The sequence below is a fragment of the Erpetoichthys calabaricus genome, chromosome 13, assembly GCF_900747795.2.
Source record: "Erpetoichthys calabaricus chromosome 13, fErpCal1.3, whole genome shotgun sequence".
NCBI lineage: Eukaryota > Metazoa > Chordata > Cladistia > Polypteriformes > Polypteridae > Erpetoichthys > Erpetoichthys calabaricus.
Window position 1 is genome coordinate 137,648,223 of NC_041406.2, and position 17,098 is coordinate 137,665,320.

General features: G+C 39.9%; 2 protein-coding genes across 4 annotated transcripts in view; one reads left to right on the plus strand and one right to left on the minus strand.

Moving 5' to 3' along the window:
• tbc1d31 (TBC1 domain family, member 31) overlaps positions 1–17,098 on the minus strand; it is a 1,102,325-nt gene that overhangs the window by 439,466 nt on the left and 645,761 nt on the right. The gene's annotated exons all lie outside the window — the stretch shown is intronic.
• The window catches only part of jarid2a (jumonji, AT rich interactive domain 2a), a 293,969-nt gene that overhangs the window by 202,329 nt on the left and 74,542 nt on the right, over positions 1–17,098 (plus strand). For 2 of the 3 annotated variants that reach the window (XM_051935491.1, XM_051935493.1), the window contains exons 5-6: positions 12,167–12,190; positions 15,936–16,115. In XM_051935491.1, the coding sequence (XP_051791451.1) occupies positions 12,167–12,190; positions 15,936–16,115 (204 nt within the window). The remainder of the gene's footprint in view (positions 1–12,166; positions 12,191–15,935; positions 16,116–17,098) is intronic. The other variant, XM_051935492.1, reaches the window with a different exon arrangement.

The window sequence follows — 17,098 nt, forward strand, 5'->3', positions numbered from 1 at the left end:
AGGAGACTGTCTGAATGGATGGGTGTACATCACAGCCCACTTGTGTACAGTGCCTCGAGAAAATACTCAAACCTCTTCAGTTTTTCCACATTTTATTTTGCAGCCTTGTACTAAAATCATTTATTTTTTCCCCTAATCAAGCCCCACTCAACATCCCACAGTGACAAAGTGAAAACAGATTTTAGAAAGTTTTGCAAATAACAGTAAAAAAAAAAAAAAAACCTGAAATATTACATTAGCACAAGTTTTCACACCCTTTACTTCGTTAGAAGCCCCATTGACAACAGTCCCAGGCTGACACTGTCTTGGTCTGATGCTACAACTGGATTTGGGGATTTTCTGTCATTCTTCTTTGCAGAGCCTCTCAAGTTCTGTCTGAATGGACGGAAGACCATCAGTGGACGGCTATTTTCACATCACTCCAGAGGTATTCAGTTGGGTTCAAGTGAAGGCTCTGGCTGGGCCGTTCAGGAAATTCACAGAGTTGTCCCTAAAACCGCTTCCATGATTGTTCTGCTTTGTGAATGTGAGTTGTCCCTAAAACCGCTTCCATGATTGTTCTGCTTTGTGAATGTTCGGCCCACTCTGAGGTCCCAAACACTCTGGAGAAGGTTTATGTTAAGACTGCCTCGTTACTTTGCTCCTTTCAGCTTTCCCTCAACCCGGACCAGTCTTCCAGTCCTTGATGCTGGTAACACCATGTTAGAATGGTATTGCACTGGTGCCTGACTTGATGCTTAGAATTGAGGACAATTGAGTCTTATTTTTCAGTGTGAGAGTCTTTTAGTTTCTTTCTTTTGCAAATTTCAAGGAGGCTTTGATGTCTTTTTTTTTACATAGGAGTGGCTTCCATTCGTGCTCTTTCTTGATGTTTTTCCCAACTCCAAACTAGTTCCGTTTAAGTTGGCTAAAATGACCATTGGGTCATTGATCAAGTCTCATAAAAACCTGTCCCCCGATTGCTCTGTTTTGTAGGGCTGCCACTTCTAAGAAGAGTTGTGGATGTTCCAAATGTCCTCCTTTTCTTTCATATCAAGGCCTCTGTGCTCTTGGAAACCTTCAGGTGTTGTTGGAATTTTTTTGTACTCAGTGAATTTTAGCAGATTGCACTTCCTCTGCCCAAAGAAATCTCAGTACACCGTGTTGTTCAACAATGGTTCATTTCCGCATTGGACCGTTCATGTTCAATTGACCTTCAGCTAGACTAATGGCAGAGCACCGTGCTGCATGTGTTTAATAATAATAATAATAATTCATTACATTTATATAGCGCTTTTCTCAGTACTCAAAGCGCTATCCACACAGGGAGGAACCGGGAAGTGAACCCACAATCTTCCACAGTCTCCTTACTGCAAAGCAGCAGCACTACCACTGCGGTGTTTGAATTACCCATAAGCCATCATGAATGTTTTGTATTGCGTCAGCTTCTATCCATTGTAATTTTCAAATCTCCTTTACTTTTTCATTTACCCTCGTACATTCAAATGTGGGAATTACTTTATTAACAAGTGAAAAAAAAAATAAGCAGTTAACAGAAGTTGTGAGGTTTAGCGCTGAAGATTACTTCCTTCCATGTCAAACTTGATCTCAAAGGGTGATTCCCATTGCTTGACTCCAGATTAGTTTCAGTGGCATTCGAAGTTTTCAGATTATTGCAGTTTGCAGATTTTTGTGGCCTCTCATAACCCTGGGATGAATTTCTCCAAAATAACATCAATGGAATTCCAACAGTACACTTAGAGCTCCTGGAAAAATATTGGCACACAAGGAAGGGAGCTGAGTAAATGTGTTGCCAGGAATGCTGCCAGAGCCATTAAACTTAACCATTTATAAAATGATTTATAACTTCACTAATGCTTTGCTAAAATGTTTTTAGTGCTTTTCCAGAGCACACGAGTGTCTTTGGAAAGGCCGTAGACAGTAGAGATCACTGGAATAAAACGAAGTACCGTTGATTTAATGCTTAACTGTATACCTGGGTGTGTGTGTGTGCGGGTGCACATTGTTACACATTTTTACACCATGCAGTCAAGCTCGCTTTGCAAGACACCTCTCTGTCACAATTATTAAAATGTGCATCTGTATTTCTAAGGTTAAGCTTTGTCATTTTACATATATTTTTCAATATTATACTTTCTTTCATGGTCTGTTAATCATTTTTCCATGCATCTTTGTCTGCTTACTTTGTGTTATTTTTGTTTGAAAACTGATAAAAGCCTAAGAGTTTAAAAGATATTTTATTAAACCCACACCCAGCCATTGTCTGTGTAGCGTTCGTGCGGGCCCCCCTCAAAAAGATGTGTGTGTTATGTTAAGTAGTGATTCTGAATTATCCTGACATGAATTTCGGTGTTTACATGTATGCGCTCTGTGATAGACTTGTACTCTGTCCGCTTTTGGTTCCTTAAAGGACAGGGTCCACCCTCCATGACAAAATAATAATGTCTCCATTCAGTTTTCTACTGCTTATTCGGTCAGCAGTTTACATAAAGATGTCTCTTTTCCCTGCCATCCCTTCTATAACTCCATTGGGGGGGAGATACCAAGACATATTGGAGATAGAATCTCTGGTGTATGAGAGGTCTGTCCTGAGGTCTCCACCAGGCATCCTAATCAGATGCACAAACCACCTCAACTGCCTTCTTTTAATGTGGTGGAGCAGTAACTTCCAAGTGTCTGTGCTCCTCAACTTGTTTCTAAGGCTGAGTCCAGATACCCTGCGGAGGAAACTCATTTCCACCACTTGTGTCTGCAGTCTGGTTCTTTAGGTCGTTACCCAAAGCTTGTGATGTACATCAACCAGTAAATAAAGAGCTTTACCTGTTGACTCGGCTCATTGCTCACCACAACTGACTTGTACAACATCCGCATGACTGCTAACACTGCTCCAGTCTACCTGTTGATCTCATGTTCCCTTCTTCGCTCATTCATGAACAATGTAATTGATTTAGCAAAGATCAGAAAGCTATGCTATGTTTTAGTTTTTACTTTTTTAGTCATTTACTCCAGTTTAATTCTTCATTTGTTTATTTCAGTGATGCCACATATTAGATTATTGCCATTGTATTCCAAGATTTTCATGTTTGGAAATCAAAAACTTTGATGTAAGGAAGACTGAAGTGACAATAGTGACCCAATACACCTATATGGTTTTCTAGTGAGAATTCGTTGCCTCACTACATTGTTAATGTACAATTGCAGTTTCTCTGTATGACTTCATTGTAGGTTATGCTGTCTTCCACAATGCATTGCTTTAGCTTGTTAAACTCTGTTGATGACCTTTTGATAAGAGCTTTAGCCTTTCTGCCAGAAATAAATTCAAATTGATTTTTCCCGTCTAAAATCCATTGACACTGGCTCACATTAGTCTGTTCCATCGACAAATATGCTCCTGAGCTTCCTTTGCCTTTCCGATCTGTTCGTACAACTTCTCTTCTGTGCCCTGTTACCTGATACTCTGATTTATTTTTCCTGTATTTCCTGTTTAAGTGTGCAGTAGCACTGTGTGCTGCCAGGGGCATTTTAGTCCACTCAAGACACTAGCAGAAAAGAGAGTGATGGTAATAAAATTACAGGCCATCTTGACACATTGTCCTCAGCTACCTTTCTTCACCAGTTCATTCCACCAGCATAGTAGAAGGCACTGCTAGGCCTCGTGTCTTTAGAGTCATCAGATTGTATAAAACCTCATCATATCATTTTTCACTTCTGCAGTAGCAGTGATGTGGGTTCAGTGTTTTTAATGATATTCTTCATATATATTTATATATATAATATAGATATGTATAGATGAATATCTAAAATTATAAACTGCTTGTCTGTTTGTTCAAAAACCATGGAAAAAACGGATAAACCAATTTTAAAATTTTGCTCATTGGGAGAGGAGTTATAAGTTGGTAGGGTTTGGTGTGTGCATCACACAAACTAGCACTGATACACACAGACTGCAATTCCCATCAGGCAGCAAGAGTGCACTTGGACTAATGGGAGGATGCCTTTGGTGTTCATAAAGCATTGTAGAGGCTAAAGTACAATTTCACAAAGGTATCTACCACGCTTTCTTCTTAAACAATTAACGGTTTCAGTGTCTTGCTGAATTATGGCTTTTGTCTAAAGGTATGTCTTTTTTTTCCCCATTGTGGGCTGTATTTAGCCATGTTGAATTTCCAAAAAATAGTTTTTGTTTATTTATACCTGGGCAATGCCAAGTACTTTAGTAATATATATATATATACACACAAACTGATGACCCCTGTGAAGCAAATGATGTTGACCATCTTGTAAAAATGTCAAATGTGTCAAGGTCAGAGATATATGAGACGGCAAGCAGACATTAGGTACGTGTAGTCGATGTGTTGAATGCAGAGGATACGGGTAGTGACTTTGACAAGGTCCAAATTGTTCTGGCCAGATGATTGGGTTAGAGCACTTTCAAAATGGCGTGGCCTGTGGTCACGTTTGCGGAGTACGTACTGACAGTGTTCTGTGGAAGGGAAAAAAAAAAGCGTAAATTGCAGATAGGATGATAAGATGCCAAGGCTCATTAATGTGAGAGGTTAACAAAGGCAACTCCATCTGGTAGAGACCAATAAGAAGGGTTACTTTGGCACAAATCAAAAGATAATTTAAGTGGTGGTTATAGGAGTAATACCTTATAGCACTCTGTGCATATCACCCTGCTGTTTAAGGGCAAGTCAGTGTGCCCATGCTAATTGGATTGATGGAAGAAGGTTGCCTGGTCCAATGAATCCTGTGTTCTGTTGCATCATATGGATGGCTGGGTATATACAGTGCATCCAGAAAGTATTAACAGCACATCACTTTTTCCACATTTTGTTATGTTACAGCCTTATTCCAAAATGGATTAAATTCACTTTTTCCTCAGAATTCTACACACAACACCCCATAATGACAACGTGAAAAAAGTTTACTTGAGGTTTTTGCAAATTTATTAAAAAATAAAAAAATTGAGAAAGCACATGTACATAAGTATTCACAGCCTTTGCCATGAAGCTCAAAATTGAGCTCAGGTGCATCCTGTTTCCCCTGATCATCCTTGAGATGTTTCTGCAGCTTCATTGGAGTCCACCTGTGGTAAATTCAGTTGACTGGACATGATTTGGAAAGGCACACACCTGTCTATAGAAGGTCCCACAGTTGACATTTCATGTCAGAGCACAAACCAAGCATGAAGTCAAAGGAATTGTCTGTAGACCTCAGAGACAGGATTGTCTCGAGACACAAATCTGGGGAAGGTTACAGAAACATTTCTGCTGCTTTGAAGGTCCCAGTGAGCACAGTGGCCTCCATCATCCGTAAGTGGAAGAAGTTCGAAACCACCAGGACTCTTCCTAGAACTGGCCGGCCATCTAAACTGAGCAATCGGGGAGAAGGGCCTTAGTCAGGGAGGTGACCAAGAACCCGATGGTCACTCTTTCAGAGCTCCAGAGGTCCTCTGTGGAGAGAGGAGAACCTTCCAGAAGGACAACCATCTCTGCAGCAATCCACCAATCAGGCCTGTATGGTAGAGTGGCCAGACGGAAGCCACTCCTTAGTAAAAGGCACATGGCAGCCCGCCTGGAGTTTGCCAAAAGGCACCTGAAGGTCACTCAGACCATGAGAAAGAAAATTCTCTGGTCTGATGAGACAAAGATGGAACTCTTTGGTGTGAATGCCAGGCGTCACGTTTGGAGGAAACCAGGCACCGCTCATCACCAGGCCAATACCATCCCTACAGTGAAGCATGGTGGTGGCAGCATCATGCTGTGTGGATGTTTTTCAGCAGCAGGGACTGGGAGACTAGTCAGGATAAAGGGAAAGATGACAGCAGCAATGTACAGAGACATCCTGGATGAAAACCTGCTCCAGAGCGCTCTTGACCTCAGACTGGGGTGATGGTTCATCTTTCAGCAGGACAACGACCCTAAGCACACAGCCAAGATATCAAAGGAGTGGCTTCAGGACAACTCTGTGAATGTCCTTGAGTGGCCCAGCCAGAGCCCACACTTGAATCCGATTGAACATCTCTGGAGAGATCTTAAAATGGCTTGTGCACCGACGCTTCCCATCCAACCTGATGGAGCTTGAGAGGTGCTGCAAAGAGGAATGGGCGAAACTGGCCAAGGATAGGTGTGCCAAGCTTGTGGCATCATATTCAACAAGACACGAGGCTGGAATTGCTGCCAAAGGTGCATCGACAAAGTATTGAGCAAAGGCTGTGAATACTTATGTACATGTGCTTTCTCAGTTTTTTTATTTGTAATAAATTTGCAAAAACCTCAAGTAAACTTTTTTCACGTTGTCATTATGGGGTGTTGTGTGTAGAATTCTGAGGAAAAAAATGAATTTAATCCATTTTGGAATAAGGCTGTAACATAACAAAATGTGGAAAAAGTGATGAAGCGCTGTGAATACTTTCTGGATGCATTGTATGTATGTATGTATGTATGTATGTATGTATGAATGTATGTATGTATGAATGTATTTAATTAATTAATTAATTAATTAATTAATTAATTAATTAATTAATTGGGGAAAAATTGCACCAGGATACACTGTGGGAAGAAGACAAGATGGTGGAGGGAATGTGATGAATTAGAGAAATGTTCTGTTTGGAAACCATGGATCCAGACATTAATGTGGGCTTTAATTTGATGCATATCATCTACATACATTAAATATCATTACAGACCAGGCACACCCATCATGGCACAGATATGTCCTGATGGAGGTGGAATCTTATAGAAGGAAAATGTGCCCTGCTACACTGCTAGAATTATTTGGGAATGATTTGTGGAATATAATGAACAGTTCAAGGTATTGCCCTGGTTTCAAAATTTCTATAATCTCAAGCCAATCAAGCATCTGTGGGATGTGTTGAAACAACTAGTGGGCTCTGTGGCGGCTCCACCTTGCATCTTACAAGTGTTACAGGATCTGATGCTGAAGTTCTTGTGCTTGACACCACTGGACACCTTCAGAGATCTTTTAGAATCCATGTCCCAATGGGTTGCAGCTGTTTTGGTGGCACACGGAGGAGCAACTGCCATATTAGTCAAGCAGTCGTAATGTTTAGGCTCGCAATCAGCTGAAAGTCCGGGCCTAGTAATCTCAATTGAGATAATTTATGGGACTTCTAAAACCAGCTGTCTACACCATTGAGGCTGTAGAGATGTCATTTTAGAATTCTTGTGCAATGTGCTTTGTGATTAACTTAGACTAGAATGTCCAAAATAACACACATTTATTCCTCCCTTTTCACACAGCACAAACACGGTGTGCAAATCTGCACAGTACTCAGTCCTTCTTTCCTTCTGCTGCCTCTACTCCTTTCCTCCTAAGCTTTGTCCACCTTCCACCCGACTCTGGCCTCTCGAATGGAGCAAGGCGGCCTCCTTTATACTGCAGCCGAAAGTGCTCCAGGTGTCTCCCGATTGACATCTGGCAGCACTTCTGGGTGTGGCAGAAGTGCTGCATGCCCAGACTCTGGAGCTGTCTAGGCGCCCCCTGGTGGTGGCCACGGAGCCCCACTGGGTTGAGCTTCTGAGCTCCAATTCCGTGGCCCCGATGTAAACCAAGGGGGCTGCCCTTTCATGTCCCAGGGGAGATACTCCTGGTAGTACGCCCCTTCCCCCGGTCTTCTCTTCAAAAGAGCGTCCCGGCCGTCCATCACAAACCGTATCCCTTTTCTGTTCATCCATTATGCTTTGGACCTACACAAGAACACATCACAATATATTCATTGTGGTATTGGTGGTCATTGCACCCCAGTAGCATTGTCTGTGTTTTGTGAATGGCTGCTTCTTTTCCATTTGCTGTTACAGCTGTCTTTTCAGAACACACTAGGGTCATTTTTCTGATATTTGTCATTAGTGATATCTCACTGCTGTGGCTGAAGAAAGCATCATAGCAGCAAGCAGCGATGTGTTCAATTTCACACACTGTGACAATCAATTTGGCAGCTTTCCACTCTCGTCTTCCAGTGCTGTGATGCAGCAGCCTGTCACACTTAGGCAGTCACTTGTGTTCACCCATTCTAAGATTTCAATTGCTTTCCAAATAAAATTTTTAAATTCTACTCTCTGAAAAAAGCACCATTTTTGAATAGCATGGACCCACCTGCTTGTCAGAACTCGTACCTTTTAATTATGCTCCAAAATACCAGTTGTGCAAAATTGAGCAGATTTAACGTGAACAATCTAATGTGTACTGGTAATGTTAATGAATGCAGAGGCACCATTGTCATTTGACAAAAAGACCTGCACAGTTGAGCTTAATAACTCGTAGCCTGTGTAGAAGAAGCATTGAATGTGAGTGAGCCTGACCATAGATAGGTGCAGGTATTTGTGAAATGGGAAGACCCCTGTCAGCCACTGTCAAGCTGATGAGCCTTTTATAATCTCTATAAGTAGATATATATATATATATATATATATATATATATATATATAATAGTATATCCAACACCCAGAAGGTGTTTAATTTGTCGTAGCCATGTTGTTTAGTAGACCTCTCTGCTCTTTCAGAAAGCATTAAATGATTGAAATGTCTGTGAAGAACAGTAAATGGGATTTGTTGAAATCATTCTGGTGCTGTGCTTATAGGTAAATGTAATACAGTATAATGGATTGTGATCGATTGATCTGGATAGAAAATAGCAGTGATTCCACCTGTACCTTTAAGAGCAATATCATATAAGTTGTTAAATGCTCTTGTAACATAAAGATGAATTAGTATGATATTGTGATGTAAAGTTTGGTGTTCTTCATACACTCCTTTATAACGTTCCAGTATTTTCCCTCCATACTTTATTTCCACATACGTTTTGCTCTTCCACTCGTACCAGACGCCAGGCAGCATGAGGGCTGCTCAAATTTGTTTTGTGAAACTATTTGTTTTAGTGTAGAGTTACAGAAAAGTGAACCCTATCCTGACATCATAATCGGATTTTGAGGTAAAAACTAAATCTTAACATCGAAACCAGTCCATTGCTGGATACACTTCCTCACATTAGGCTGATTTAGAGATGCCAGTCGAGTAAACTTGCATGTCTTTATGATGTGTGAGGAAAATGGTGGAACCCCAGATAGAAGTTTTTAGAGAATGTGCAATCGTTACAGAGACCATGCCATAGGGCTGTCAGTGTTTTAGAGCTTTGAGGCAGCAGGGTTACAGTTAGCCATCATGACAGTCAGATGTATCTCATTTGAGTAAATCTGAAAACACTGCTGCCCTTCAGACTGGAGCTTGTTTTGGCTTCTCCAGCAAGGCTTATCAAGTATGTGCACTATAATGTTTGGGGGAAAAAAACACTTTATATTCTGTTCTAACAGACCTGACACTACAAATATATATATAATACCGTATTGACGTAAATATATAAAAACCTGCAATATCTAAATTTGTGGTTTGGGTTAAATTGTTTTATTTATTGCTTCATCGAGTGTATGAAAGGACTCAGGTCTGCAGTTTTTCAGGTCAAGTCACTTGACATTCATCTTGCCAGTAAACAGCAATGTTAAAGCAGATGTGACTATGCTGTTAATAAACATAGAAAACATATTTCTGATATACTCTCTGCAGACCATGTTTTATTGATCCAAAAATACTGAGAAAATTGAAATAGTCTCAGTTGTATGCGAGCTATGGAGTGTGATACTTGAGTATTGGAGCTTTATCTGAATGAAAAGGTGCAAAGTTAAAAGCCAGCAGGAAAATGCAATTACTGTGTCTCCATGGTTATTTGTCACTAGATGAATGCTGTTGTAATAATTAGCATCAATAAATTGCTTCATGCCAGATCAAAATTGCATTTTTGGTTGTGTTTTAAAAAAATAAATCAATAAAAAGGCGATGTGTGATGCAACCCTTCTGAGTTCAGAGTCCTTTTCTGTCTTATTCTGGATACGTAAATTAGATAGATAGATAGATAGATTAATTAGGCTGTTAACCAAATATTTCTCAGGCTATAAATATTTAAAATGCAAGTAAACCTCATTTGTTTGTAAAGATGCTAGACAGGACATAATAGAAAAAGAGTTTAGTTTGGAAATTCTGTGTACATTATTGGTTTCCCCCACCACAAGGTAGTTCTCTCGATCACAGAAGATAAAGTAAAGTCACGGACAGCAACATCCAACGCAGAGCCTTTTGCTTTAGGTTTCTATCTTGGCTTTGCAAATGCAGGCAGTTTCTTTTCTTTTGGGAGCCAGACGAGGTATGATGATAAGCCATTTATCCAGACGTGGACAAATTTGTCTGTACCCTTAAGAGCTCATTGAACAAGTGCTGCATGCCTAAACGAAAAGCAGTTGTCCCTTGTCTGCCTGCATGCCTTTGAGATGTCATCAAGTAAAGCAAAGCAAGTGTGAAAAGAGATCACGTATTGCTTATTCTACAATGATAGTCTACAATGGCCTTGGCACATTTGTTGGTATCCCTAATAAAGAGCCTAATTAATTAGATCCAAGTGATTTTTCAAACTGTTTTCTCTGGTTAGTATCACACGTGTCTCCAATCGTACAATCAGTCGTTTAGCCTATTGAAATGGAGAAAAGTCATTTGTCTCTCTGCTGTTTGGTGTCATTGTGTATCCCACACTGAACATGGACCAGAGAAAGCGAAGGAGTGAGTTGCCTGAGGAGATCAGAAAGAAAATTCTAGACAAGCATGTGAAAGGCAAAGCTAGAAGACCATCGCCAAGCGGCTTCATGTTCCTGTGACAACACTGCAAATATCCTGAAGAGGTTTAAGGTCCATGGGACTGTTGCCAACCTCTCTTGTAGGGGCTTCCACAGGTAAGTGGACCCCAGAATGGGCAGAAGGGTAGTGAGAATGGTAGTCAAAATGCCAAGGACAACTACCAAAGAGATGCAAGCTGAACTCCAAGGTCAAGGTCCATCAGTGTCTGAACATGCCATCCCTCGTTTTTTGAGTGACAGTGGGCTCAATGGAAGAAGATGACCCAGGAGGACGCCACATACAAAAGCCAGACTAGAATTTGCTAAAATGCACACTGGCAAGCCACGGTGCTTTCAGGAGAATGTCCTTAAGATAGATTAGACAAAACTGGCAGGTCACATCAGCCTTATGTCCACACACAAGAAAATGAAGCTTTTAAAGGAAAGGACACCTCGCCTACTGTGAAACATGGAGGAGGCTCGCTTATGTTTCAGGGTGCCTTGAGTCTGTGCAGGGAACAACAAAATCTCAAGACTATCAAGACATTCTGCAGCGAAATGTGCCCACTGTCAGAAAGCCCTATCTCAGTCGCAGGGCATGGATCCTCCAACAGGATAATGAGTCGAAACACACAACTAAAAGCTCCCAAGAATGGCTAAGAACAAAATATTGGACTATTCTGAACTGGTCTTTTATGAACCCTGTTTTTACATCTTTGGAAAGAACTGAAACATGCAGTCTGGAGGAGGAAGGCCCTTCAAACCTGACCCAGCTGAAGCAGTTTGCTCAGGTAGAGTGGACAGCTGCAGGTGAAGTCTCATCGAGAGCTCCAGGAATCGCCTGTTTGCGGGGATTGCAAGCTATAAATATTGTGCGTCCAATTATTAGGTTATGGGTCTCATCATTTTTGGTCATGCTATTTTCATTTGAGTTATTCTGTTGAGTTAAACTCTAAAGCGAAGTTTGACTTTTGTTAAATATGGAATAAACAATGATGGGTGCCAATTACTTTTGTTAGTTTCAAGTTATATCAGAGATAGTTGTGGGTTCTTTATTTATCGTGGAGGGGTACCAACAAATTTGTTTACATCTGTATTTACAAGTATGGTTATCTATAAATAAATATTTTTCTCTTTTTCCTGTTGGGGTTCCTGTCATGTTCTGCAATTTCATTAAACAAATCTCAAGTTATTGTATATTTTATTTGATAGTAATTCACTTCTTATTTTTCAGGTATTGTTTGTTGAGGCTTTAGTTATCTGCAAGACAAATGTTTATCAATATATCTTTTTTATTGTGTATACCCTTTAAGTAAAACAAACTTAAGTATTATATAAAACTTGGAAATCAGATCACATTCATGCTGAGTGACTGCTATGTAAAAGGGAGTTTTATATGTGTAGCTGCAGTAATTCAGATTTAATTATAGATTTCTTCCATCTTGACAGTGACACTAATTCTAGTTCTACTGTACATTCAATTGCAGGCTACTGTACCAGGCATTCTGAAGGTTAGTTAAATTGATACACTTCTGTATATAGCTAGTAGATTAGAGAGTAGTTTCCTAACATCAAGTGCTAGAAATTAACGCTTTCTATTACTTTTGTGTTTGTGCAGGTCATTGGAAAAGGTCTCGATTTCAAAATAGTGTTTTTAAAAATTATTCAGCCCCTGGAAGTTTTCACTTTTCATTGTTGTACAGAATTGGACCACATTGGGTTCAGTTTGGCTTTCTTGACACTGATCTGCAGAAACACACTTTAATACCAAAGTGAAAACTGTCCTCTCCAAAGTGGTGTAAGGTAATTACAACTCTAAAACACAAAACAATTGACTGCATAAATATTCATCCCTCAATCATCACTGGAGCTGCCAGTTGGCCTTAAAAGGCACAGAATTAGTTCAATGGAGAGATCACCCATCTTGGGTTTCACTTGACTGTAGTATAATTGCACCTGACTGTATATTTAAGCACCAACTTGTCGTGGGTCAGTATAGAGCCCTAACCTGCACAAAGAAGACGGAAAAAACACTCAAAAGGGTCTCCATGAAAAGCACACATCATGTGATGGAGATGATAAAATATCCAGTTAAATCAGTCATTAAGAAATGGAAAGAGTATGGTACAGCTGTAAATCTGCTGAGAACAGGCTGTCCAGAAAAATTGAAGAAGCAGAGTGACAAAGGCCACCAGCAGCAGACATTTGAGAAGACGGAAGAAATTACAAAGTACAGTGGAAGCAATTACAGGGACAGTGCAGGCAATAGCTGTACTTCACCAGTCACTGCTCTATGGGAGAGTGGCAGAGAGGAAAAAGATGCACAGGACACCTTAGCAGAAGGCACACGAGAGAGACTGAAGTCCACTGGAAGAAGGTTCTGTAGTCTGAGGTGACAGTTGGGCTTTTTGACCCTCAGATTAACCACCCTGTCCAAACACTGCACATTATAACAAGTGCACCGTCCCCACCGTGAAACATGATGGTCGCAGCATCAGGCTGTGGGGATGCTTCTTTGCAGCAGACCCTGAAAGGCTGAAGGAAAACCTGAAGGAGTCTGTAACAAACCTAAAACTTGGGAGAGGACACCCAAGCAAAAGGCCAAAGCTACACAGGAATGACCTCAAAGCAACAATATAGGAGAAGTCCTTTGTTCACAATCATGGTATATTTGAGTTTGCCAAATGAAATTGAATTGTAAAGTAAACTTAAAAAAAAGTAGCCAGCCCGGTCTTACTCTTTATAATTTTGGTGAAGGATACCAGAGTGCCATTCTCTTCATTTTAGAAAGCAATTTCATGTGACAAACTAATATCTACCCATGATGGTGGTGAAATAACTTGGACTTGATGGATAAGCCTGGTGTTTTTCCAGTTTGCTGGAGTGGCTGAGTCAAGAGTCCACATCTCAGTCCAATGAAGAATATGTGTCTGGACTTGCCAAAGTCGGTCGGTCTCGATCCCCATGACACCTGAGCAGATTTGTCACAAGAAATGGCAGTGTCCAGATGTGCAAAGCTGATAGTGTGTGCACAGACTCTAGTAGTCATGGCTGCCCAAAGGTGCGTCTGCTAAACACTGATGTGAAGGGGGTGAATGCTCATGTGGTCAGTTATTTTGTGTTTTATGTGTGTAATTCATCTGGACCGCTTCACAGAGATCTGTTTTCACTTTTTTTGTTGATCTATATCAAAAAAAGCCAAAATAAATCCACTGCGATTTAAAGTTGTATTACAATAAAATGTGAAAGCGTCCAAGGTAGGGAATACTTTTTATAAATCATTACAATGACATAAAAAATGATTATCTTTTCTTGAAATGTACAGAAGATCTCCAGCTTTAGTGACACGCCTTAATTGATCTCGATGTGACCACTTAGTTGCACACATGGCACTGTTAAACTCCACTCTTCTCCAAGTCGCCACTATGCCTGTGCAAACAAAATTGATTGTGGCCAGTTGTGGTTATCTGAACTTTCTAAATTGAATGTGGCTAGTTGTGGTTATCTGAACTTTCTATCACAAGCATTTAATGTTTATGTTAAAAAAAAGTCAAACACAGAGGGCAAAAAAGGTCTTTGTGCTACTAGAAGACGAGATGTGTGCCATTCACCATCTACCCCAAGAAAAAGCAGTTGTGCTAGTGGTCCAGCGAGATATTCAAATAAGCGCTCACATCAAGATCTGCTGAGGTGCTGAATGAGGTTTTGAGATCATCTGCACGTTCGTTTTAAAAGATAGCAAACTGAAATGTATTAAAATTGTAAGAGACTTCATTTTTTGATGTAGAAATCTCACTCCGTGACTCTATATTTTAGGTTCATCTGCTAACTCACTTATTAATGGGACACACTGTGTTTTCCCTGGCCACCGATGTCTCAGTATCCAATATGTTCAAAAGACCTTGTTAGTTTTCGTACACTTGCCTTTGCAGAAATAACATACTTGTATTCTGTTTAATAATCCATAGTTTATTTTCCCCCTTTGTTTAAAGGAATACTCCACCGGAAAATATTTTATATATGTTACTTTCCCAATGTAGTTTGTATTGATACCAAGAAAACATTTTAATCTCGTGTGTTTGTTGGGGAAAGAAATAACAAAGTTTTGAACAGAATGGGACCCAGTGATGACCAACCATAGCAAATGATATCAAAAATGTCCATGAAAAAAAATCACACATTTCTTGTGTTGATAATGCGCATGTTGAGCCATCCAGTCATATACCCTCAACATGTCAAACACATGGATTTTTCTGCTGAAATTTCATTACATAAAGACCCCACTAAAAGAAAGTAGTGCACAAACAGGAGGCCCCTTTACAAGCACGGTGTCGAGCATTTGAATTGAAGACAAGACTCTCGACCAATAAATGTGAGGGAGAGGCGGGTCTTAATCCCATGTGAAGGGGCCTCCTGCTTGTGCACTTCTTTAATTTTCTAAAGTTATTTGTTTAAAGATATTATGGCCAAAGAAAAAAAAAATACATGGTGAGCATTCAACTGGATGACTTGTAACATGAGAATTATTCATGGATGTTTATGGTATTGTTGGCTGATGTCCAGTGTTGGGCACCATTGGCTCCTTTTCTGTCATAAACTTTTGTCTGTTCTGCACAAAAATATTAACATTAAAAATTGTTCTGTCATTATTACAAACTATAGGGGATAAGTAATATTAAAAAATAAATAATTTTTGAGTGAAGTATTCCTTTCATCTTTGTACATCACATCTCCAAGCATGATATTAATATACATGATCATTTATTCATACAAGACATGTTCATTCAAAATATACTTTTTATATAATCTTAAAATTTAATTTTTGATACTGATGTATAACAACTTAAAATATGCTAGCTGAGAAATATACAATTTTCCATACATTTTATGAAGAGACTTTTTCCCCCTTCAGAATTGATTTTGGGTTAGAGAAATGAAAGTACAAGTATGCCCACCGTTATGTGATCTGTAGTTTTTATAGAATTTTTATGTACATAAATGCTTAAAGTATTTGTTTTCTTTTGTTTGGTGCTTGCCTGTGTTTTAAACCCAAGAAATGAAAGAACTTGAAAATCTACAAATAGCCAGAATTTCAAAGTCCTCAGAAAGAGAGAATAAAATAAGGCCAAAAATGTTGGACTTTAATATTCCATTATTGTGTGTGTGTTTTCAAGATAGAAACATCTTTGATAATAATGCAACTGTTAGGAGGTCTGCAGAACATGGCCACTATCTTTGTTTTTATCACCCCTGCAGGATCTGAAGCATTGCCCAGCAATATGGCGTATTTTGGAAGTTCTCAAGATGATGAAGAAATGGAGGATGAGGAGGAAGATGGCGAGGATCTGAAACCCCCTGTGAACATCTCTACAGCATCTTGCCATTCAACACCCAGGAAGGGCAAACTTAATGGAAAACACACAGTCAACGGCCATGGTATGTTATCCTTTGATCATACGAGTCACCAGTATTGGCTGGTAAGATGCTTTTTGTTTCTGGATTTTTGTGTTTTTCTTCTTCTCTATCTTACTTATTTTGTACAATTCTTATGATTTTCCTCTTTTTGTAGATCCTCCATTTTAAAATGTAAGCACTCTTAGAATATAATATTTGGTCTGCTTTCCAAAAGTGGTTATTGCAGGTGCCAGTCTCACCTACCTCAGATTACCATCCACGGTGTGTGTTATCCAGATGTTTGTTTGGGTTTGCACTTGTTACTCTCGTGAGGTGTGGCAAAGTTTATATATATAACAGAGGGGAAAGAAATTGTAACTTAATCTGTGCTTCTTCAGAATTTGAAATAAGATGTCTAAAAGTTTTTGGATTAGTGTGTGTGTATGGAGGCAGCACGGTGATGTAGTGGTAAGTGCTAAAGCTTGCAGCTTCAGGAGACTGGATCAGAGTGGAGTCTGGAGTCAAATCTTATTTGAATATGGAAGATATTCACTTCATTTTCAGTTATGTTTATTTTTCCCTAGCACTCTTCACTTTGTACAGGTTCAGAGCACTTGTACATGTTTAGAAATGTGACTGGACCACGATGGACTTGGTATTCGCTCTAGGGTTGGCTTCTGCCATGTGCACAGTGCTTGCGTGATAAGCCTGACGTGCAATTATTCTGAACCCTGGACACACAATTAAAAACACACATTATAATGTTAATTATCATTAATGTAGGAATGATTTTGTGAACATCTGTGTGTGTGTGTATTTTTACATGTATGTACTGTATGTATGTTGTGGCGGATGCCCTGCTAGAATTTCTCGACAGTGGAAGGACCAGGGAAGAGAGCTTATTCAGGGCATCTGTTAGGTGGCAGCTCCCCCGGGGTTCCAGCGGTGCCTCAGACTCCCACAGGGCTCCCTGGGAATTGGAGTTTGGAGCAGCTCTGCTGGGTTCTGTGCTGCCACAGCCAGAG